Source organism: Cladosporium halotolerans (assembly GCF_011745625.1).
Source record: "Cladosporium halotolerans strain TM138-S3 chromosome Unknown Sca5, whole genome shotgun sequence".
NCBI classification, from domain to species: Eukaryota; Fungi; Ascomycota; class Dothideomycetes; order Cladosporiales; family Cladosporiaceae; genus Cladosporium; species Cladosporium halotolerans.
This window is the reverse complement of record NW_027191456.1, coordinates 548,482-568,810: the sequence shown is the minus strand read 5'-3', so window position 1 is coordinate 568,810 and position 20,329 is coordinate 548,482. Positions and strand designations below refer to the sequence as shown.

At 54.2% G+C, this 20,329-nt stretch overlaps 10 protein-coding genes across 10 annotated transcripts; 4 read left to right on the top strand and 6 right to left on the bottom strand.

Annotated features, from left to right (window-relative positions):
- The first annotated feature begins 185 nt into the window (after positions 1 to 185).
- WHR41_02105 (uncharacterized protein) lies at positions 186 to 1,862 on the top strand. The gene is made up of 2 exons (XM_069370711.1): positions 186 to 531; positions 590 to 1,862. The coding sequence occupies exons 1-2, from the start codon at positions 267 to 269 to the stop codon at positions 1,774 to 1,776; spliced, it is 1,452 nt and encodes a 483-aa protein (XP_069232197.1). The 5' UTR covers positions 186 to 266; the 3' UTR covers positions 1,777 to 1,862.
- Positions 1,831 to 3,738, bottom strand: WHR41_02104 (uncharacterized protein; the record flags this gene model as incomplete). The annotated part of the gene is made up of 1 exon (XM_069370710.1): positions 1,831 to 3,738. The coding sequence occupies one exon, from the start codon at positions 3,736 to 3,738 to the stop codon at positions 1,831 to 1,833; it is 1,908 nt and encodes a 635-aa protein (XP_069232198.1).
- Positions 3,739 to 4,296: 558 nt separating this feature from the next.
- Positions 4,297 to 5,946, bottom strand: WHR41_02103 (uncharacterized protein; the record flags this gene model as incomplete). Its single annotated transcript, XM_069370709.1, has 1 exon — positions 4,297 to 5,946. One exon carries the CDS (start codon positions 5,944 to 5,946, stop codon positions 4,297 to 4,299), a length of 1,650 nt encoding a protein of 549 aa, XP_069232203.1.
- A 494-nt stretch (positions 5,947 to 6,440) lies between these two features.
- On the top strand, positions 6,441 to 7,455 carry WHR41_02102 (mitochondrial 54S ribosomal protein mL40). Its single transcript, XM_069370708.1, has 3 exons — positions 6,441 to 6,737; positions 6,795 to 6,852; positions 6,914 to 7,455. The coding sequence occupies exons 1-3, from the start codon at positions 6,563 to 6,565 to the stop codon at positions 7,239 to 7,241; spliced, it is 561 nt and encodes a 186-aa protein (XP_069232204.1). The 5' UTR covers positions 6,441 to 6,562; the 3' UTR covers positions 7,242 to 7,455.
- An 84-nt stretch (positions 7,456 to 7,539) lies between these two features.
- WHR41_02101 (uncharacterized protein) lies at positions 7,540 to 8,490 on the bottom strand (the record flags this gene model as incomplete). Its single annotated transcript, XM_069370707.1, has 2 exons — positions 7,540 to 8,379; positions 8,437 to 8,490. The coding sequence occupies 2 exons, from the start codon at positions 8,488 to 8,490 to the stop codon at positions 7,540 to 7,542; spliced, it is 894 nt and encodes a 297-aa protein (XP_069232201.1).
- A 343-nt stretch (positions 8,491 to 8,833) lies between these two features.
- Positions 8,834 to 10,372, bottom strand: WHR41_02100 (uncharacterized protein; the record flags this gene model as incomplete). The annotated part of the gene is made up of 1 exon (XM_069370706.1): positions 8,834 to 10,372. One exon carries the CDS (start codon positions 10,370 to 10,372, stop codon positions 8,834 to 8,836), a length of 1,539 nt encoding a protein of 512 aa, XP_069232202.1.
- Positions 10,373 to 10,838: 466 nt separating this feature from the next.
- WHR41_02099 (uncharacterized protein) lies at positions 10,839 to 13,165 on the bottom strand (the record flags this gene model as incomplete). Its single annotated transcript, XM_069370705.1, has 5 exons — positions 12,429 to 13,165; positions 11,944 to 12,378; positions 11,510 to 11,891; positions 11,323 to 11,461; positions 10,839 to 11,260 (listed from the first exon to the last, which is right to left on the bottom strand). Exons 1-5 carry the CDS (start codon positions 13,001 to 13,003, stop codon positions 10,839 to 10,841), a joined length of 1,953 nt encoding a protein of 650 aa, XP_069232494.1. The 5' UTR covers positions 13,004 to 13,165.
- Positions 13,166 to 13,318: 153 nt separating this feature from the next.
- Positions 13,319 to 15,426, top strand: WHR41_02098 (uncharacterized protein). The gene is made up of 4 exons (XM_069370704.1): positions 13,319 to 13,732; positions 13,785 to 13,986; positions 14,039 to 15,157; positions 15,225 to 15,426. The coding sequence occupies exons 1-4, from the start codon at positions 13,581 to 13,583 to the stop codon at positions 15,234 to 15,236; spliced, it is 1,485 nt and encodes a 494-aa protein (XP_069232495.1). The 5' UTR covers positions 13,319 to 13,580; the 3' UTR covers positions 15,237 to 15,426.
- A 439-nt stretch (positions 15,427 to 15,865) lies between these two features.
- Positions 15,866 to 17,233, bottom strand: WHR41_02097 (uncharacterized protein; the record flags this gene model as incomplete). The annotated part of the gene is made up of 1 exon (XM_069370703.1): positions 15,866 to 17,233. One exon carries the CDS (start codon positions 17,231 to 17,233, stop codon positions 15,866 to 15,868), a length of 1,368 nt encoding a protein of 455 aa, XP_069232375.1.
- A 710-nt stretch (positions 17,234 to 17,943) lies between these two features.
- On the top strand, positions 17,944 to 19,367 carry WHR41_02096 (uncharacterized protein; the record flags this gene model as incomplete). The annotated part of the gene is made up of 4 exons (XM_069370702.1): positions 17,944 to 18,435; positions 18,484 to 18,604; positions 18,682 to 18,984; positions 19,036 to 19,367. 4 exons carry the CDS (start codon positions 17,944 to 17,946, stop codon positions 19,365 to 19,367), a joined length of 1,248 nt encoding a protein of 415 aa, XP_069232376.1.
- Positions 19,368 to 20,329: the final 962 nt, after the last annotated feature.

The following is a 20,329-nucleotide window of genomic DNA, read 5'->3' as shown; positions in this document are numbered from 1 at the left end:
GTTTGCCGCGCCTTCAGGCAGCACATAGGCCGAGGCCGACGAATGCTGCTGTGGTGGTGCTCGCCGTCGGAGCTCGCCGCCAGGCCTTTCACTCCACACTCCAAGCCAGACGTCCAGACCCACCTCCAGCCAATCGCCCGCTATCGTCACCTATCAACATTACTACACGCCCCGAACGCAATGTTTATACATATTCTCACCCCTGCCCTTCGATTTTTGATGCCGCTTTATATTTTCTGTTGACTCCTTTAACCATTTTCGTTCAAATGACTCTTTCCGAAAATCTAAACAACGCCTCGACGCCTGCTCCTCCGAGGATGGCTCTGAGAAAGACGGTTTTCGTTGGTCCCGTGATTCAATGCAAGTCTCTTAGCGAGTTGGATATCTGTCTGCACGGGGCTATTGGTGTCGATGAGAATGGTAAGATCGCTTGGGTGACCCGTAAGCAGCCTGCTGGATTGGAGAAGGAATGGCAGGAGGCGAGATGGATCTATCTGGGCGAGAACGAGTTCTTCTTTCCCGGATTCATTGGTGAGACCAACGATATCAAAAAATCCTCTTGAAAGCAACCAAGACTAACAATCTCTAGACACCCACATCCACGCCTCCCAATACCCCAACGCCGGCGTCTTCGGCAAATCCACCCTCATGGACTGGCTCGACACCTACACCTTCCCGCTCGAGTCCTCCTTCGCCGACCTCTCCGTCGCCCGCCGCGTCTACTCGCGCGTCGTCGCCCGCACCCTCTCCCACGGCACCACCACCGCCGCCTACTACGCCACCACCCACGTGCCCGCCACCAACCTCCTCGCCGACATCTGCGCCGCCCGCGGCCAGCGCGCCCTCGTCGGCCGCGTCTGCATGGACCGCCTCAGCCCCCCCACCTACCGCGACGAAACCCCCTCCGCCTCCCTCGCCGCAACGAAATCCTGCATCGCGCACATCCGCGCCCTCGACCCCACCTCCTCCCTCATCACCCCCATCATAACGCCCCGCTTCGCCCCCTCCTGCACCGCCGAAACCCTCTCCGCCCTCGGCGCCCTCGCGCAGCAAGAGAACCTCCCCACGCAAACGCACATCTCCGAGAACGCGTCCGAGATCGCGCTCGTGCGCGAGCTCTTCCCCTCGCACGCCTCCTACGCGGCCGTCTACGACGCGCACGGCCTGCTGACGCCCCGCAGCATCCTCGCGCACGCGATCCACCTGTCGGCCGAAGAGCGCGCGCTGATCAAAGCCCGGGGCGCGAAGGTCTCGCACTGCCCGGCCAGCAACGCGGCGCTGACGTCCGGCCGGCTGAGGACGAGGCAGCTGCTGGACGAGGGGATTGATGTGGGCTTGGGCACGGATGTGAGCGGGGGCTACACGGCGAGCGTGCTGGCGGAGGCGAGGGAGGCGGTGTTGTGCAGTCGGCATGTGGCGATGGAAGGGGATGAGACCGCGAAGCTGGCGGTTGAGGAGGGGCTGTGGCTTGCGACGAGGGGCGGGGCGAGGGTTGTGGGGTTGGAGGGGAGGGTTGGTGGGTTTGAGGTCGGGATGGAGTGGGATGCGCAGTTGGTTAGGCTTGGGGGCGTTGGGGAGGATGGGGAGTTGGGAGATGAGGAGGAGGGGTTGGTTGAGGTTTTTGGAGGGGAGAGTTGGGAGGACAAGGTGGCGAAGTGGGTTTATACGGGGGATGATCGGAATACGGTCGCGGTTTGGGTTAAGGGACGGTTGGTGCATCAGCGGAGGGGGTTCGGGAAGGTGAGGATTGTGGAGGGGGATGAGAAGCGAGTTTGATGCGAATTTTTAGCCGGATGGGCCGAATTATTTTCACTGGTATTTTAGAGGTTCTTAGAGTTGGATCGTATCGATCCGTCCGCCAATCTCGCCTTCCCTGCTCAGCGGACCTTCCGCCAATCGCTTGCTCAGAGTGGCAAGGATATCTTCGAAGCCTTGGCCAGGAGCCTGCTCGACTTGTGTGATTAGGGCGCCGTGAAGGGCCTTGAGAGCGTCCCATTTCGCGGCGGCGATCTTATACGCAGAACTCTCTGCGTCTCCGCGGCCACCGACCAGATTTGCGAACGTCTGAGGGGGCTTGATGAGGTACGGTAAAGTATACTCGAGCGCTGGGGGACTGAGAATCGCGAGATGGCCGGATGCCGGTGTTGCGATGATTGCAGACGGCATAGTGAGAGATGGTTTGGGGGACCAATTGGCCGTGATGACTGAATGAAGGCAGTTGATTGCTGCAAGTGCAAGGTCTTTAAGCGCGACAGTGTCAGCGTGGGTTGTGATGTCGTTCCAGAAGTTCGGGTTGTTGGCGAGGTAATTCATGTAAAGTGCACGTGCTGCTGCAGCTTCCAATTCTTCCTGTGCGCTAAGCTCGTCGGGTAAAGGCGACGTTGGAGGGAATGTAATGATTTTCTTCGAAGGGCCATGGAATATTGTTGCGAGAGTGTACAGTGCATCTGGATTGCTGGCTTTCGACGGGATAAGTGACAGCGGACTGGTAGCCCAAGCGGCCTGGCCCTCAGCACTTGGTAGCACTGAGATCCGAGGAAGACTTGCAAGTAGGTGAAGGTCATGTTTCGGAGATTCTGCATGAGCCCATCTTGACGATGACAGCGTCAGTGCGTTCATCAGTCGATCGTTGACTTGCTTTGGCATTGAAGACGCTTGGAAGTGCTTGGGGTAAAGCGAAGCGTAGGTGGCGATGTAGTTCGCAGAGGGCCCGTAGAGGAACATGGACCCCATGATATCCGAGTCTTCGCCCGAATGCAGATAGATATTCGTCGTCCGCTCGTGAAGGCCCTTTGCTGTGAGGTAGTCCAGTGCTGGAGAGGCTTCGACAGTCGGCGTTGGAGTCTCCTTCTCAAGCATCACGTCCAGAAGCTCGGCAAAGAAATCGATCAGACACCGGTACATCAGCACGTCGTCGACGTAGTCCACCATATGCAGCGCAGCAAATTCCAACAAGCCAGCCCCAGAAGCAAGCCCAAACGACTCCTCCACATCCGCATGATGGCTCTTCGCCACCGCAGACCAACTCATACTCGCCACCGCAGGCAACCACTCCAGCAGCCTAGCCTGCGCCAACGTCCTCTGTTTCTTGCTCAGCTTCAACGCCTTCGCTTTCAACCCACACGCCTCAAACAGCGTCCCGTAAACATTTCGATCCCCAAAAACCCGCTTCCAAACCAACCCCTGCCCGCCCGTCGGTACATGCTGGTCCAGATCGTCGAACAACTCGCGATCGACTCTCAGCAGATCGAGCAGCACCTTCGATGCGTGCGTTGCGACGCCCGTGTCAGGCGAGCAGAGCCACAGCCTGACGAGCGCGAGCACGACCTCCGGCTTCGCCGCCACGCTCGCGGCGTCGCCGGCGCTGACGCTCGCTTTGTCCAGCAGCGCGAGCATCAGGCGGTTGAAAGGCAGCATGACGCCTTCGGGCGCGTCGAAGCCGACATCTAGGCCGGTGGCGAAGTCGACGGGCGGGTCGAAAGCGAGGACGTCGGAGAATGCGAATGGGCCGAGAAGGCGGATGAGGAGGTTTACTGCGGGCGCAGGGTTTTGCTGGATTGTTTGGAGGAGGGACGAAAGTTGTTGGACGAAGTCGAAGGTCTCGGGTTTGCTTAGTTGTTCTGGCAGGACGAGGTCGGCTTCTTCGAAGAGGCGGGAGTCGATAGCGACGGTTGTGGGATTCGCCTGGAGGTCTGCCAGGTGTGTTTGCAGGCGGCTGGCGATGGGGTTCTGCGCCATGATTGTGTGTGCCGACCCAGAGAATTCCTTCAGAAATATGGTGGCAACCTTCGTCAGAGGTTGTTAGAGGTCAAGTGTCTGCCTTGTCGTTACAGTATAGCGTGAGGAAGGTGGAGCGCGGCAAGTCCCGTGGAAACGAAGCTTTCACGTGACTAGATGCATTTCATCGAATATTGAACATTGCTGCGCTATCAAGGCAGGATAAACGGCATTTCACCATGGCATAGCAAGAGAGTGATTGTATAATCATTGGCGATAGAGCATGTCTCCGTTGCATTGAGTACTGCGCTATGCTATAAACACCCTTCATATTCCCAATGCGGCCAAAGCTCGCAGATGCACATGTAGCAAGCAAGAACTTTTTCTGGTTTGGTTTTCAGTAAGTTTCGTTCATCGTTCATAAACAACGCCATCGCTGGTGCTGGGCATCCAATACCCCGACTCCAAAGATCGTTTGCTTCCTGAGCTGCCGCCCAACGAGCAGAATCCGACCCGGCGTCCCGGAAGACTCCGCGACTGTGCCAAAATGCTAAATCCATCACTGCCTAGAGGCATTTCCTAATTGGCCTTGGGAGTGACCTTGATCAACTGCTCGACGTTGCGGAGCATGTCGTCAACGTCGTAAGCGGCGGACGCTTCGCCGTACACGCGGACGGCATCCTCAGTGCCAGACGCACGAACGAAGCAGCGGCCGTTGCGGTACTTCTCGACTAGCACGTCGATCTTGTCTTGCATGCCCGCGGGCTTCTCGAGCTTGCGTTCGGCGGTACCAGGAACGGTAGCGTAATCGCTCTTGTCAGGGACGAGGACCTTAATCAGCCTGTTCGGCATGTCCTCATAGGTGGCGGCCCATTCCTTGACAGTGTATTCCTTCTGTGCGAGGATGACTTCGACGAGAAGCATGTCGGACAGAGCGTCACCAACAGTTTGGTTGATGAGCTCAGTCAGAGCACGAAGAGTGGTCAAAGCCTCGAGCTCGGCGGGAGACTGCGGGTCTGCCTTGCGGATCTTGCGCTGAGCGTTTTGCGAGAACAGCACGGTGCCGTGGCCGTTGGCCTCGAAGTAGACACCAATGTCGTAGCGGCTTGCAACATGGTGAAGGTGCTTGACACCTGTAGGTGTGCACTCAACCTTGAGCTTCAATACATCCTCGATATACTTGGTGCTGGCGCCGTTGGCATACGCAGTCTGAACGACAGCGAGTTGGAGATCCTCTTCAAGACCAGCCTTCTGCACGAGCTCACGGATGAAAGTGGCGGCCAGAGTGGCGATGCGGTCGCCGTCGAGGAGTCTGAAGATGCTGCCTTCCTCGTGGAAGTAGTAGAGGACACGGTCGGCATCACCATCGTAAGAAGCCCAGCGATCGAAAGGCTTGCCGTTGAAGCCTTCAGGTGCCCGCTGGCCAGATTTTACAAAGTCGGCACCGCATTTCTCGTTGAGAACCTCCGGCTTGTCAATACGGTCGTTCGCGACGTTCACCTTCAGACCACCAGACAGGTCATCCTCCTTAGGCATATACTTCAGGAACTCTTTCAGGGCCACGGCACCGACACCGTTCGCACAGTCAACGGTGAGAGATCCAGTGGGTTTGTCATGGCGCATGGCGGTTTTGTATGCTTCGCTGAGCTTCTTGTAATAGCCCTCGACAGAGACCTCGCCATAGGGGTGTGCATCGTTCTGGGTGTTCGTAGCGCGGGTGAGGTAGTGCAGCTGGGGCGTGGTCAGAACACCATAGTCGGTGTACTGGGAGCCGGTAGCCTTGAGAGCATCGACCAGAGCATCAACAAGCGCCTTGCCGGAAGGACGAGTGTCGCGGGCAATAATGACATTGGCTGGAATGTCAGAGTCCACGCCGAGATCCTTGGCCGCCTTTGCGTATGCCTCCGCCATCTCTTCACTGGGAGTGTTCGCAAGGGTGGTAGCATAGCTCTCCCACGACTGCTCCAGCATGTCACCATACGGGTCGACCAGCTTAACACCGTTGTCCTTCGCGGGGTTGTGGGAGGCAGTGATCATCACACCGATAGCCTGGCCCTTGAGTTTTCGCGAGCGGAGGGCAGCGAGGAGACCGACAGAGTAAACGACCGGGTCCAGAAGGTCGGCGTTCATACGGAAACCGGCGGTACCGTAGACAAAAGGCTTCGCACCGCTGGGACGCGGATGCGACTTGGCCGCCGCGGCGACAGCATCGGCGTACTGGTCGGACATGTTGACGACGATGAGAGAGGGAAAGGAAGAGAAGTCGGCGGCGTCCTAGAATAAGAATGCTGAAGCTGGAATGCAGCAGGGACAGCGCAATCCCCCAGCAAGATCACGGCAGATCACAAGGGGCCCAGAGCTTCAGCCTTCAGGTAGCTCTAATGCAGGTCCCAATGCGGCTTGCGAAATCCGGCAACGTGTTCGTGGAGCGTGCGGAGCTGTGTGGCAGGTGGTGGAGGGGGTGTCAGACCAGGAAGGGTGTGGTCGCGGAAGATAAGAGATGTCAGTGTCGGATTGGGAGGGCAAGACGGCGAGGAGGGCAGTGGAGGGTGTGGTGGGAGGGTGGGCGGACAGGCGAGTCACGAGCAAGACGACCGACGTAGCCAGCGAGGCAGCCCACTTCGCCCACCCAGCAACCTCAAACCCCACGTTCTCGTGTCGCAGCAGCCCGCAGCCCACCACGTCCGGGACGGCTCGGTCGCATCCGCGCCTTGGCCGCGCGGGCTGTCTGCGGCAAGCGCGTCTTGCCCGATTGGGATGTAAGTGAACTGCGGCTTTCTCGGGTCACGGGGCATCGCAACCTCATATCGCGCATCCATCCCGGCGCATTCGACACACCAGCACAATGAAGGCCCCTTCGACGGCGCTTTTGCGCACTTTCTCGCCTCTGTGGCGTTCCGAGGCCACCAGCGCCACCGCGCGCGGCTGCATCGCCCAGCAGCAACAAGCAGACTTCTCCTCCACACCCGCGAACCAGGCTAGAAATAAAAGGGCGGGACCCAAGAAGGACGCAAGAATTAGTACGGATGCGGAATACCTGTTTCTGGGAGGAACAGAATGCTGACCAGAACCTGCAGCCCAAATCAGATACCACCTGCAACATCCTCTCACACCCCGACCTCTGCGCTTCTCTCGGTATGTGAATGCTTGAAACCTTCTACATGTGCAGCACTTTACTGACTGCGATTTTCTATAGCAACCGTGCCCTCCGCCACTGGACCATCCACCGCGCATGGCAACTCTACCAATTCAAACTCCGCAACAAGCAACAATCCGATCTCGAGAAGCAGTACCAAAGCATGGCAAACGCATGCGAGGCGCTCCGCCTCATCGATAACCAGGGTCTCACGGCGGAAGAGAGACTGAAGCTCGGCGAGGGAGAAGCAGAGGGCAACCAGATGGGCAAGCTGTTCAGGATTGCGATGCAGAAGAAGGGCATCTGGGACGGCGTGCCGATTGAGTACGCGAGGATACAGACGGACACGCCGCCCAGGGATGGCTGGAACCATGCTTGGACGAGGTAAACGAGCTGAAAGCTCTAAGGACTACAACTTGTACAATTGTATCATTATTCAGATCGCTGTTCTGAGTTCACGAAGTCACTAGCACAATGCTCTTGAGGGGGAGGTGAGAAATGATGCTGACGATTGAAGGTCTTGATTTGTTCTTTGCCTTCTACCATCCATTAATTGAAGCTCATGGCCGTGTCCAGAATCACAGACAGCATGTAGAAGACGGCTTTTTAAACCACCTGATGCAACCGTCTGCACGTGCTTCTGGGCCGCGGTTCCAGCTCGCGAGATATCCCTTGGGATCTTCCGCTCAATTCTTCAGCGTCAGAACCTCACCGACTGGCGACAACTCCATGCAGTGGGCCGCATTCCAGAGAAACTGCAGCTTGCCACGAATCTCAGCATTCTCGGACCGCTCAGCCATGATCCGCTCGCGGATCGTCGTGCCTGGCTCTATGCAGTCCACCCATATCTCTATGTCGAACCATTCCTCATCGACAGAGACATAGACACTCGCGTGTTTATGGGCCTCTTCGTCAATGTGTGAGAATTTGACACCCTCGTCATGCTCGGCAAGATGAGATGTCTTGTACGTGATAGTGGAACCGTCGGTCCTGTCTACGACGTAGACCTCGTCGAAAGAAACAAGTTTGAGCGGCGGACGAGTCAGGTACATCCTTCTCCATGAGCCTGTCTTCCCAAGACGCTGCTGAAGGAGGGTTCGGACAGATTTGTAGTCTCGGCCGAGGTACAAGTTTTCCGTCAGCAGGTCAAGAATCGGGCAGACATCCCCAAACTCGTGGAAGTCAAGGGAATTCAGCTCGTTCGCGTCACTGTCGTCAGAGTTGTAGGGTGACAATGCACCCTGTCTCTCTTGTGCTGGCCCCTTCTGCTGATCGCACCGAGCCGGATCCGGGACAGGCAGCAAGAACAATTGCTGCTGTAGCTTGCGCGAGCCGGCGACAAAATCGCGGAAGCGGCGGTTGACACCTGATGCGACGACGAGATCGAAGAAAGGGAGTTCGGTGAGGATAGCCTCGAAGAGCTCAGCGGTACCAAAGACGAGGTCCCTGGGGCTTGTGGTCGTCTGAGTAGCCGGAGGTTGATCGTTGATGGTGGGATTCTCGAGACTCCGGGTCATCGCGGCCGCCTGGCTTCTGTTAGCGTTTGGCGTTTTAGCATGTATGTTCTGGCGGTTGACACCTACTTTCAAATTTGCTGATTCTACGACTCTGAGAGGTTCAAAGACGAAATTCGCCATTGTGTTATTTCGAAATGTGTTGGAAGGAGCGGAGGGTAATGTGTGCGGTGGGAGGAGTTGATGTGGACGGTGAGACTGCGCGTTTAGAATTTTGTTGTTGGTAAGTGAAGAAGCGACAAGAGGCAACAAACGCAAGCTTGGCGGGTTGCCGAGTGACTGCGGGTTTGTGACTCACAAAACACACTTCACTCTTGATTGCCTAATTCGGAAAGTCTTCACTTATTCATCACTGACAGGCAGGTACTGCTGTAGCAAAAAGATCGATCAATGGATCGCTGTGGATTCGTAAGTAAGCAATGACCATGAATGACTAGTGACCGAAACATCTTTGCATGAGGAGGTTTCACGAACGAAGGCCATGCTTCACGTGCTCTTCCCACCATTCCCCCCAATCAACTACCTTCCCGCCCCGCCTGGCTTCCTCAGCAGCAAAGACCGCTGCATGTGATCTTACGACTTCCTCCAGAGTGCAGCCAACATAAGCCGTCTGCGACTCATCAACGCTCATTGCGCCCATTTTGACCGCAGCCACAGCCTTCGCGAACTGGGCAGTGAGACCGTCGTCTCCGCCTCCATGATGCGAGTTCTTTGGTACTTCGGGATGAACCACCTTCGTTTCGTCATTCGTAAAATCGTGAATCGTGATGCTCTTGCTGTCATAATAGATTTCTCCAGCCGTGCCGTAGATCCGGCCCCTCCGCTCGCACTGAGCCAGCGTCTGCGCTATCATGTGGAAGTTTGCAGTCTTCGCCTGACCGTTTGGACCGTCTTTCCATTCGAATGTGACGAACTGGTCGTCGACGACGTCGTTGTCGCTTTCGAACACGCATCGCCCGTACCAGGGTCTCGACTCGATGTCTTGGACTGGTGTGTCTTTGCCGTAGTTAGAAGCCAACGAAGCCAAGAGCTCTTTATCTGCTGCCTCTGTTTCACCCTGAGCCAACAGCGCGTCAATCTCGGGATTGACGATGTCCACAGGCCACTTCGCGTTGCCTTTGGCTAGGTGCCTGTCGCGGTAGATTCGAAGCGCGGAGTATATGCAGCTGGATTTGATCGAGCATTCTGTGCAGTTCTCTGCTTCACCCGCCTCCTTTGGCTTCCTTGACCGTTTGAACTGCTTCAACGAGCCTACAGAAGATATCGTCGCCGGCAAATGTGGCGTTCGATCTTTGGCTTCCAGTGGCGAGCAGAGCATCCAAAGGATGAAATCGATGTCATGGCAGCTTTTCGTCATCAAGCTCGGTGCCGAGATAGACTCTTTCCTCCAGTTGCCGCGGACGTACGAATGGGCAAAGTGCCAATAGCCGACCGGCTCGATGTGCTCGAGAGACAGGATGTCACCGATGACTTTCTTCTCCCGCACGAGATGCCGGAGTAGCATGTTGTGAGGGCTGTACCGAAGAACGTGACCTATCGCGAAGATCGACTTTGGGCCTGATTCGATCGACTGCTGGATTCGGAGACAGTCACTTAACGTCGTCGCCAGTGGCTTTTCGCACATGATGTGAAGGCCCAAGGGCCCAAGGGCAGAGGCGACTTCTACATGCTGATGATCTAGAACACAGATGAAAGCAGCGTCAATCTTGGGTGGCGTGGAGATGCCGGCAGCCTCGTCAGCACGCCTTTGATGCTCGTACGCGACATATTCTTTCCATCCTGCAAACTCCTGGCCATCCTCAGGTGCAGAAGAGGACCAAATATATCTGCGGCCTAGTTGCTTGCGCTTAAATGCAATTGGATCAGCTACTGCTGCAACAACTCCTAGTTTAGAATCCTGGAGTGCTCTGGCGTACGAGTTGCCACGAGATCCGGCGCCTATGATAAGGAAGCGAGGTTGTTGGCGGGCATCCGAAGTAGATGGCTCGACCCTAGAAGGAGCCATGCTAGATGACAATAGCTCTTGGAAACGGCAAGGCAAGCAAAGCTAATGTACAATGTTTACATGATATACTATGGTCGAGGAAGAGTAAGAGAGGAGAGATCCTCGGCATATCAGGCCTCGTGTAAGTAAGCAATGTCCGCTCGGACAACCTTCCTTCAAAAGAGATCATCTGGCTGAAGCTCATGCAGCTGATGCATCGCTGCCGTGAAACGTGTGATACTTAGGTAGCATCACAATACAAACGGCAATGAGTGTAGCGAAGTGACGTCGAGCACTATGATAATCCCCCACTTAATTGATGCACTGGTATCTGGCCCTGCACTGTCGGAGCTTCTGCGGGGAACGTCATTGTGGTGCCTCTGATACGACGCTGGAAAGTCCCTGAAGGCTGATTCGTGGTGACTAGATCACAGGATGTCTTCCGAGGCTTATGGTGGCTTCTTCAATGCATGCTGCCGACGTCCATTCAAGTGTAATCAACAATCGGCTGCCACGGCTGGGCAATGTCATCCCACAAATGATCCCAAGGAAGATCAAGACTGAAGAGGAGCTCCGCATCGTCTCCTGGAGGCTGAGCGCCCAAAGTTGTCTGCAAAGCAGCTTCCGCCGGCTCAATAAGGCCTTCTCCGCGCGATTCAGTCCGAGATGAGTTGGCCACATCTCGCTGCGCTGGGTTCTGGTTGGCAGCCGCGATCCGCTCAATGGACTGTCCACAGGTCTCGATGCAAAGCACGGCCAAATCCCAGTTGTAAAGCTCTCGAGCGACCCGCAGGTTGCTGAGCATGCTTGAGAGACTTTTGACTGACGCCCTTTTGGTCTCGACGTGGGGCGATTCAACCACGCATCGGAGAAGTGTTGTGCATGCGGAAACGAGCAAGTGAGCAGCATCTGCGATAGTCAGGGCCGCTGTCGGGCAATGGAAATGGTTAGGTATGCTGCCAGTAACTTACAGGGGAGCCAGAACTGTTGAAATTCTTCTCGCTGCAGCGATGCCACGAAATCTATTACAGCGATGGCAGATTGCTGCATCTCGGCGAAACGATACTGCTTCATTTCTGGTTGCGTCTGAGTTTCGTCGCGCAATGTGATCTAAAAACTATAAGCGCTCGCAAAAGGGAAACCAAGCGGTCCACTCACTTTGAATGCCAGTCTTTTCAACATGAGCTTGAGAGTCAGGTAGCAGAAAAACAAGCTGCTGGATCGGCGAAGAACAGATTCATGACCACTGAAGCCGTTATCTTCACCAAAGGAGTCAGAAAGCGTGTCTTCCCATTCGTCAAGGGCGCACTCAATGCGTCGCATGCTTTTCCAAGCCTCTTTGTAATTGAGCTTTAACGAGTATACAAGCGGCAAGATGCCCCCAAGGATGCTGGTCAAGCGGCAAAGCTGAAAGAATGAAGCTGACGCGAGCTTGCGGGCGTCTGAAGCACCTCTTGCAACGAAAGATGCGAGACTTGGCAGTGGCACATTATAGTTGTCGTTCACCACATTAGGAGGCGTTCCGTGGGATAAACTGGACCTGATAAACGTCAGTGCATGTTCCCAAAGCAAACACAATATCTGGCTCATACCAGTGGTCATGAATGAGGATCGCCCACCACACTCGTATGCGTAGGCTTATCTCGCCATTGCTGGCCCTCCATGTGCTCGGGTCACGATGAAGACCATGACTATGTGCGAGACTGACGGTGCGACCTGCGGTGATGATGTTACCAGTGACCGAGTATATAGGTCTTCCGAGCAGATCTAGGAGAGCGGCATGCACTGTTGTCAACGAAGGCGCCATGAAGTCATCTCTCAAGGCAAGAACTGCCTGGTTCCAAGCAAATTGCACGTCGGGGCGGCGACGGTCGCGTAATACTTCAGAATTTTCCCAATACGGCAGAGCGACTGCATAAATATCGCACATCAGAGTCGAGGATATACGCTTAGGATCTTTGCGCCAAAGTTTCCAGAACGAAGACTCGTCCAAGATCGGAAAATGCGTGTTGACCACGTCGAAGTACCTGCGATACGTCACCATGCTAGTTCGTCGCAGAAGACTAAACCGCCTTACAATTGGATGACAGCGACGTGAAGTTCTCCGAGAACATTTTCCATGATCTCACGCTGCCTTACGCCTGGACTCGACGTAGACTGAAGACCTTTGCGTATCCGCGGTACTGTACGGTACACAATCGACTCATCAAGAGTATTTGATATACGAACATACGGTTGTGCTTCAGCCACCTCCGCGACATTTCGTGGAGCCAGGTGGCGCTCTAGTACGTCCAGGTCCTCTGCCATGGTTGGATTGACCATGATTGGAGACGAATCGTCCAGAGTCTGCATCTCTCCGAACGACATCTGCACCAGAGACGAATCATGTCTTCTCGGAGAGTTCGTGGGTGCTTGCGTTATGGGACTTTGGTGTTGTGAGCCGTGCTGTTGAGTCTGGTGTCGACGAATGAGTTTCTTCGAATTGAGGCCATGGTCGCACGTTAGAGACTTTCGGCGGCAATATCGACATGGAAGCGTTGGGTCGTCCACATGACAGCGTCCCTTGCGCTGTCGGCAAACAGTACAGGCGGGAAGTTTGTGAGAGCGGTATGGACGACTGCCGGGAAGCTCGCCGGCCTCATGCTGCTCCATGGTCTAACTGATGGCATCGGGGAACTCAAGTCCCGCGAGCGGCAACCGCTAGCTTGCGAACAGCACGATTAATGCATATTCATGAGATTTGCGTACGGTTTTCTCCGTGATAGGCAAATGGTCGGGCGAAGGCCGAGACTCTCGCCATGTCAATAGCGCCCTGATAAGACTGTCGAAGGCGGATTGATTCGGAGATCAGCATTCGCCGCCCGCCAAGCCCGAGGCGGTGGCATTTTCCCGAAACCTGACTTACCGTACGGTAAACTCTTTCGGCGCTATCTCATTACCCCTCAGGTACTCATCGCCAGGGTTCTAGTGATATCTTGTCCAATCTGCCATGTTCAGCAGAAGGGTATGTACACATGACCTTATCGCTATCTTGGTCTATTCCCGTAGCAGCCAACCATCTTTTCGTTATGATGGCGCTCGCGCAGAGCGGTTTTCCGTCAGCCCTCCGGACCCGGTAGGTTTGCGGCCCCGTCTTATCAACACTTGGAATGGTGTATAAGTAGATCTCGAGGACAGTGGTAACATTTGTGTGACACTTGTACCCAACACATCAGACATTCTCGATGAAATGGCTGCTGAGCTGGACCTTACGACGAAGAAGCCAGATGGCAAAGACCTCTCCAAAGAAATGGGCATCGAACAATGCCATGTCGGAGAGGTGGCGGAGATCGACGACAAAAAGCTGAAGTTCAAGATCGACTGTTGGTTGATGCCAATATTGTGAGGACCATTTCAAAGCCAGACCATACACGGTGTTGCTGACGATTCTCAGATGTTTCACTTACGCTTTGCAATCGATCGATAAGACCACGCTGTCTTACGCTGCAGTATTTGGAGTCAGAGAGGACACAAACTTGACGGGCTCGGAATTCTCCTGGCTCGGTGCCATATTCTACTTAGGATACATGATTTGGGAATGGCCAACGTCGGTACTCCTCCAAAAACTGCCGCTGGGGAAATTCCTTGGAGCTTCGGTGAGACGAATTTCCCGCTTCCCACATCGAGCTCGAGACTGACTGATCACAGGTGATCACCTGGGGAATCGTTCTGACGTGCCATGCTGCAGCGCATGACTTCTCGGGATTGGCTGCTGCAAGATTCTTCCTCGGGGTCTTCGAAGCTTCAATTCAACCAGTCACCATGGTCATATTCACTATGTGGTACAAACGCATCGAGCAACCATTGCGAATCGGCATCTGGATCGGATGCGCAGGCATCGGATACATCATCGCCGGAATCGCAAGCTTCGGCATTGGACACATCGACGCTGCCCTACCGAGTTGGCGCTACACCTTCATTGTCTGGGGCACCATTACCATTGCCTGGGGTGTTGTCGTACTAGTCTTACTACCGGACAACCCGGCCTCCGCCAAATTCCTCACTGAATTCGAGAAAGAGTGTGTGCTAGAGCGCATCAAGGAGAACGAGACAGGCGTGGAAAACAAACACTGGAAAGCCAGCCAATTCTGGGAAGCACTGACAGATCCGAAAAGTTGGCTTATGTTCTTGTTCGCAGTGGCCAGCAATTCGCCCAATGGAGGGCTGACGACTTTTCAAGGCCTGATCATCCGTGGGCTGGGATTTTCGAAGCTACGAACGACCCTAATCCAAATGCCTTCTGGTGGAGTACAGTTCGTGGTTTGCACAGCCGCCTGCTTCGTCGCTTCTTCCTTTGAGAATGCGCGATTTGCTATCATGCTCATTTGCTTGCTACCGACACTGGCCGGTGTTGTCGGAATGTGGCTCCTTCCACAGACAAACCCTTACGGACGTCTTGTCTGTCTTTGGATCACGTTCAGCTACACTGCGACATGGTCACTTTCGATGTCTGTCATCACGGCGAACACTGCTGGTCACACCAAGAAGGCGACGAGCGCCGCAATATTACTCATCGGCTACTGTCTGGGAAACTTCATTGGCCCCTTCTTCTTCATCAGCAGTCAAGCGCCCCGATATGAGCTTGGAGTCGGTATGATGTTGACATGCATCGCCATTCAGGTCGTTTGTATCCTTTCAACCTGGGCTCTGCTCTGGAACCGAAACCGCAGAAGGGCCGCGGCAAATGCAAATAAGACACATGACCTGCGTGACGGGCAAACTCGTGGTCTGAACGACGAGACTGATCTCGACAATCCCAACTTCAAGGTATGTTCGCACCGAATCTGAAACGAAATAGACTTTGCTAGAACTCGTCGACCTAACCACGCTTTAGTATGTATATTGAGCTGTGAGTACCGGAGTATTCTGGAAGCCCGGTCACCTGGAGTGCAATATTCTCTTACAGGAGTTGGCTAGCGGCGTGACTTCGCAGTCTTTCCGAGATTAGTTCGTCAGCGGCGTTCATAGCACAAGTCCTTCCTCAATTTCGAATGCGGTTCATGACTTGTAGCTCATCTGAAACTCGTGAAGCGATACTCTAAACGATTTCATCATTGCCTCGACTTGAAATTGCTACCTCATTCGCCTCATTGGAGAAACGTCCGTGCCAACGTCAAGGTGTCGGGATATACCGAGAACTGAAGCTCTGAATCATGGGACGGCGCCCAAATGAATTGGGTCTCTGGTCCGGGCTAACATCTTCCACTTTGCCCTTTGGTCCACCGGGCCCGATTTTCAATGATTCATTCGAGCTTCAACGTGACATAAGTAATCCAAGATGATATGATCTGCTGCTCACATACGGCGATGAACAAGAAATCTGCGATGAACAGCGTCGAACGGCTGCGATACGATGTTAGAAGGCATAGCAAGTATGGAATCAAAATTGAAAGAGGTACTACTACGTGCTTGTGGCAATCGTAAGGAGAAACGGTTCCCAGAATTGTTGCCGCCGATCTAAGACCTATGGAATAGCTAAGCAGCTGCGGTCATGAGTTTTGACTTTGTCAGAACTTGCGCGAATGACTCGTCCAAGATGCGAAGCCCTTCCTCGATCTCTTCCTCAGTGACCGTGACCGGAGGCGCCAATCTAAACACCCCACCCATACCCGGAAGATTGACAATGTTGCAGGAGAGGCCGTTCCTCATGGCCGCCTCAGAGACAGCTTGACCAAGATCCGAGCCTGGCGCCTTTGTCGCGCTGTCGGCAATGATCTCAATGCCTTGCAAAAGGCCCCTGCCGCGAATATCACCGATGCACCAATATTTATTCTGGAGCTTCTCGAGGCCTGCGCGCAGTTGTCTACCCCGATCGGCAGCCTTCTGGCAATAATTGTCGCGCTCGACGATCTCCAAAACCTTGGCTCCAACTGCGGCAGTGAGAGGATCATTGAGATGAGTGGTAAGCCAAAGAAACCCTGCCTCTTTGCAACCGTTTTCGATCTCCGCTGTTGTCGTGACCGAAGCCAGAGGAAGACCGCATCCAAGGGTCTTCGACAGCGCTAGGATGTCGGGCACAACTCCTTCATTTTCGAAGGCAAACATCTCGCCCGTACGACCGACGCCGGTCTGCGCCTCGTCCATGATCAGAAGCATGCCTCGCTTCTTGCACTCTGCTGCCATTCGGGGAAGGTAGCCTTTGGGAGGCTCAAGAATACCACCGGTTGAAAGTATGGGCTCCATGATGAATGCAGCCAGAGAGCCCACACTTTGCCTGTCGATCATAGACCATCCGAATTCAAGCTCTGTTTCCCAATCGTAGGATCCGTCGGCTTTCTTGAAGGGGGATCGATAACCATACGGCGCAGGGAACGCCAGCTGACCCGGCATTGTTGGACCGCCATTCTTGCGGCCCGCAGAATAGGTTGCGGATCCTGAGCCTTGGGTGAGACCGTGGTAGCTTGCGGAGAAAGCTACGATCTCGAACTTGCCGGTATGAAGCTTCGCCATCTTGATGGCAGCCTCAGTGCTTTCCGAGCCAGTGTTGAGGAAGAAGGACTTCTCCAAAGGCGCAGGAAGGAGACGGGCAAGTCTTTCCGCCAGCTCCACGACGGGCTCGGTAATCATGTTACTGATGAGGTGATCGAGCTCTCCTACGTACTTGGACACAACTTCCACAATTTCTGGATGAGAGTGGCCAAGCAGAGAGCTCATCTGGCCGGAGGTGAAGTCCAGTATTTGTCTCCCGCTAGCATCTTGGAGCTTGGTTCCTTGCGCCTTTGTAATTATGACCGGAGAAGCCGGCACACCAGTATACATAAGGTATCTGTTAGCTCTGGGCCAGAACGTGTCGACGACATCGAGCTTTGGCGTAGTGTCTGTGATGGTTGCTGTGGTAGACATGGTGTATGCGTGCGAAACGGAAAGATCGATTTAATGATTGCGATTCAAGAGATTCCATGATCTTAGGAACTTGGGACGCGGCCTATAAATGGAAGGTCATCATGACGGTAACGTGAGCGAGGTTACACAATGCTGCGTTCTATCTTTCTCAGGCGCGGGAAACGTATTCCGAAGGTCCGGGAAAGTCGATCCAAAGTTTGTAGCTCTACGAACCAGGACGCTCTCTTGGAAACTGTCTTTGGACTGTCTAGAATGGATAGTAGTACGGTGGCTTGAGAAAATTTGGTCGAAGATGATACTGTTCACGTTCGAGGAGCCCCTGCGCGGTCTACAGACAATTCGGAGCTGCTATCGTTTCTACTAGAGCGCGCGACTTTGACGCTGTCCAGGGAATAGCTGTGTAATGCCACAGACTTTTCCAAGATAAGTTGTGGAGGTGCGCGGGGCTGGTTTTCCGGCTGACGGGCAACTGAGAGATAACGGCAAGTCCAGAATGCCGGCCTGATAGTGACCGATGGAAATCACTTCATTGTATCCGAGGATAGTAGTAGTGCTCCGCTGTACGATACTATGTAAAGTACCCGTGCAATCGATGCTTTTATGTGTATGCGCGACCACAGTTCAATCCTCCCACCCACCTCATTTCATCATTCGATCTCACTGCCGTGATTGTCATCTCGACGAGCTGTTCCAAGAACATCGAGATCGACATGGCGCAACTATATCAAACATTGGACATTGACGAACGAGTCAAGCGAGTTTTGCTCAATACTCCGCTCGCCGATGGCCACAACGATCTCCCCCAGCAGCCACGTTGCTGCTTCCAGGGCAAGATTCATGACAACCCCAAGTTTGATCTCGAAAAAGGGTTCCAAAGGGGGATGACCGATTTACCCAGGCTGAGAAAGGGCGCGGTTGGTCTGCAGTTCTGGTCTATTTGTGTACCGCATCTGCGCGGATCGGAAGACTTCGAGTTGCCACAGTACAACGACATGTGTCGAGACGCGCTTGAGCAGATCGATCTCTCGATCAGAATGATCAAGTCGTATCCGAAAGATTTCAAGCTCATCTACGATCCTGAAGAGGTTAGACCGACATATCAATCGAACAAGATCGCATGTTCCATTGGGCTTGAGGGCCTCCATCAGGCAGGAAACTCTATCAGCGTCATTCGAGCTTATCATCAACTCGGCGTCAGATATGTATGTGTGGTTTGTCAAACGCTCAGAGGATCCTCGCTGACATTGCAGTGTACCATGACACATGTTGAGAATAACGCATTTGCCGACTCATCGACTTCCAAAGTGGGGCCCGTCCATGGAGGACTATCGAAACTTGGTCTGGCGGCAGTAAAGGAGATGAATCGCATCGGTTAGTTCAGTGCCTGTCGGAAGCCATGAACAGAATACTTCAGTACACAAAAGGTCAGACGCACTAACACATTACAGGAATGATGGTCGATCTTTCTCATGTGTCTGTGGATGCCGCTAAACAGGCGTTGGCTTGCACAGCTGCTCCGGTGATCTTCTCACACAGCAACGCGCAGGCTGTTTTCAATTGCCCGAGAAACGTACCAGACGAAGTCCTCGATCTCGTTCCGGCAAACAGGGGTATCGTAATGGTTACATTTGTGCCAGAGCATCTCAGTCCTCGACGTTCCGAAGCCACAATCGACATGCTGTTAGACCATCTGTTCTATATTGCGGGCCGTATCGGATGGGATCACGTTGGTTTGGGATCCGACTTCGATGGTAAGTGCCATGATTGGCTTCAGATTGCTCAGACACTCATTGGTTTCATAGGAATAGCGTCAGTCATTCCAGGGCTGGAAGATTGTTCAAAATTCCCAAGCTTGCTCCAGGCGATCCTTGAACGTGGAGCAACCGAGGCACAGCTGGCTCAAGTTGCTGGGGAGAACATCATTCGAGTGTGGCAAGAGATTGCTGACACCGCGTCTCGGTTGCAAGATGAGGGTATGCAACCCGTTGAAGAGACCTGGGAGAAGCGAAGGTGGTGGAGATATGATGGTTTCTATCAGATGCCGGACCCAGATCCGGAAGACAAGCTCGGACTGGACTGGTATGGTTGTCCGCCTCCAGATAAAGGGCTTTACCACGCGGTCAATGGTGAATAAGACGAGCTGATGCGAAGGTGCCGGCCTCCCGCTCAGGTCGTCATCTGTTGTAATCGGGTAGCGCGTGCTCAAAGACGAGTCTTCCTGAGGTCAACTTCTGTACATCGGCAAACGCGCAAACCCGAAGCTTTCTACGTAAGGATCAGCTGTCAGTCCAGATATTTGAATAGGGGTTGAAAGTTTCTGAAATTCTTGAGAATAAATGTCCAGGACGTTAAGGTAGTTCTACAAACAATGGAAAGCATGGGTCCCTGAAAGGCGACCCGCCAAGCGTTCGGTCCGGCTTTGGCATCTAGAACTAGCACCGCTAGGTCATGTACTCGACTTTCGCATTCGTCTTCCACAATATAGCCAACGCGCCTGCCATCGAACCTTTACATTAGCCGCGATGTCTCCAACAGCTCGAAATTTGGTCTTGAGCACCTTGCGACGATCACTGCGCGCACGCGAAGCACCACCTACTCTGACTTCAACAATTCATCTTTCCAGACGCCACCAATCTACGGTACCGCAATCGAACGGGACGGCGCAACCACCACAAACACAGCAGCCTGCAGCAACCCCAGCGGAGAGGCATCCTTCATCAGTCTCGCATCCGGCGCTCAGTAACCATGGTCCTAAGGGTGGTGATTCCAACGCTGTTGTGTTGATCTTCCTTGGTCTGCTTGCAGGCGCTGCGCCTTTGAGCTACTGGTACTGGGGACACAGGGAACGAGCGATGAAGGCAAAGAAGGAGGAGATGTTGAAGGGTATTCAGGAGCGGTATGCTGTGAGGCATGGCGGCGGATGAAGAGCTGGAGAATAGAGAAATCGAGATTTGGATGGAACCCTAAATGCGAAATCTGGGATGCTGGCAGACAGGACAATGGGCACAGAAGAAGGTCGTCAGAACCGTTTGAGGATGAGCCATTGATCTGTCGGGGCCTTTATCCGAGCACTGGCAGTCGTGAGGATAGAACGAC

Bases quoted from the DNA above. Each gene is read 5' to 3' on its own strand.
- WHR41_02098 (XM_069370704.1), top strand. From the start codon at position 13,581: ATGGCTGCTGAGCTGGACCTTACGACGAAGAAGCCAGATGGCAAAGAC. The intron at 13,733-13,784 runs GTGAGGACCATT...GACGATTCTCAG, and splicing joins TGTTGGTTGATGCCAATATT to ATGTTTCACTTACGCTTTGC. The intron at 13,987-14,038 runs GTGAGACGAATT...GACTGATCACAG, and splicing joins GGAAATTCCTTGGAGCTTCG to GTGATCACCTGGGGAATCGT.
- WHR41_02102 (XM_069370708.1), top strand. From the start codon at position 6,563: ATGAAGGCCCCTTCGACGGCGCTTTTGCGCACTTTCTCGCCTCTGTGG. The intron at 6,738-6,794 runs GTACGGATGCGG...CAGAACCTGCAG, and splicing joins CAAGAAGGACGCAAGAATTA to CCCAAATCAGATACCACCTG. The intron at 6,853-6,913 runs GTATGTGAATGC...GATTTTCTATAG, and splicing joins CGACCTCTGCGCTTCTCTCG to CAACCGTGCCCTCCGCCACT.
- WHR41_02105 (XM_069370711.1), top strand. From the start codon at position 267: ATGACTCTTTCCGAAAATCTAAACAACGCCTCGACGCCTGCTCCTCCG. The intron at 532-589 runs GTGAGACCAACG...AACAATCTCTAG, and splicing joins CTTCTTTCCCGGATTCATTG to ACACCCACATCCACGCCTCC.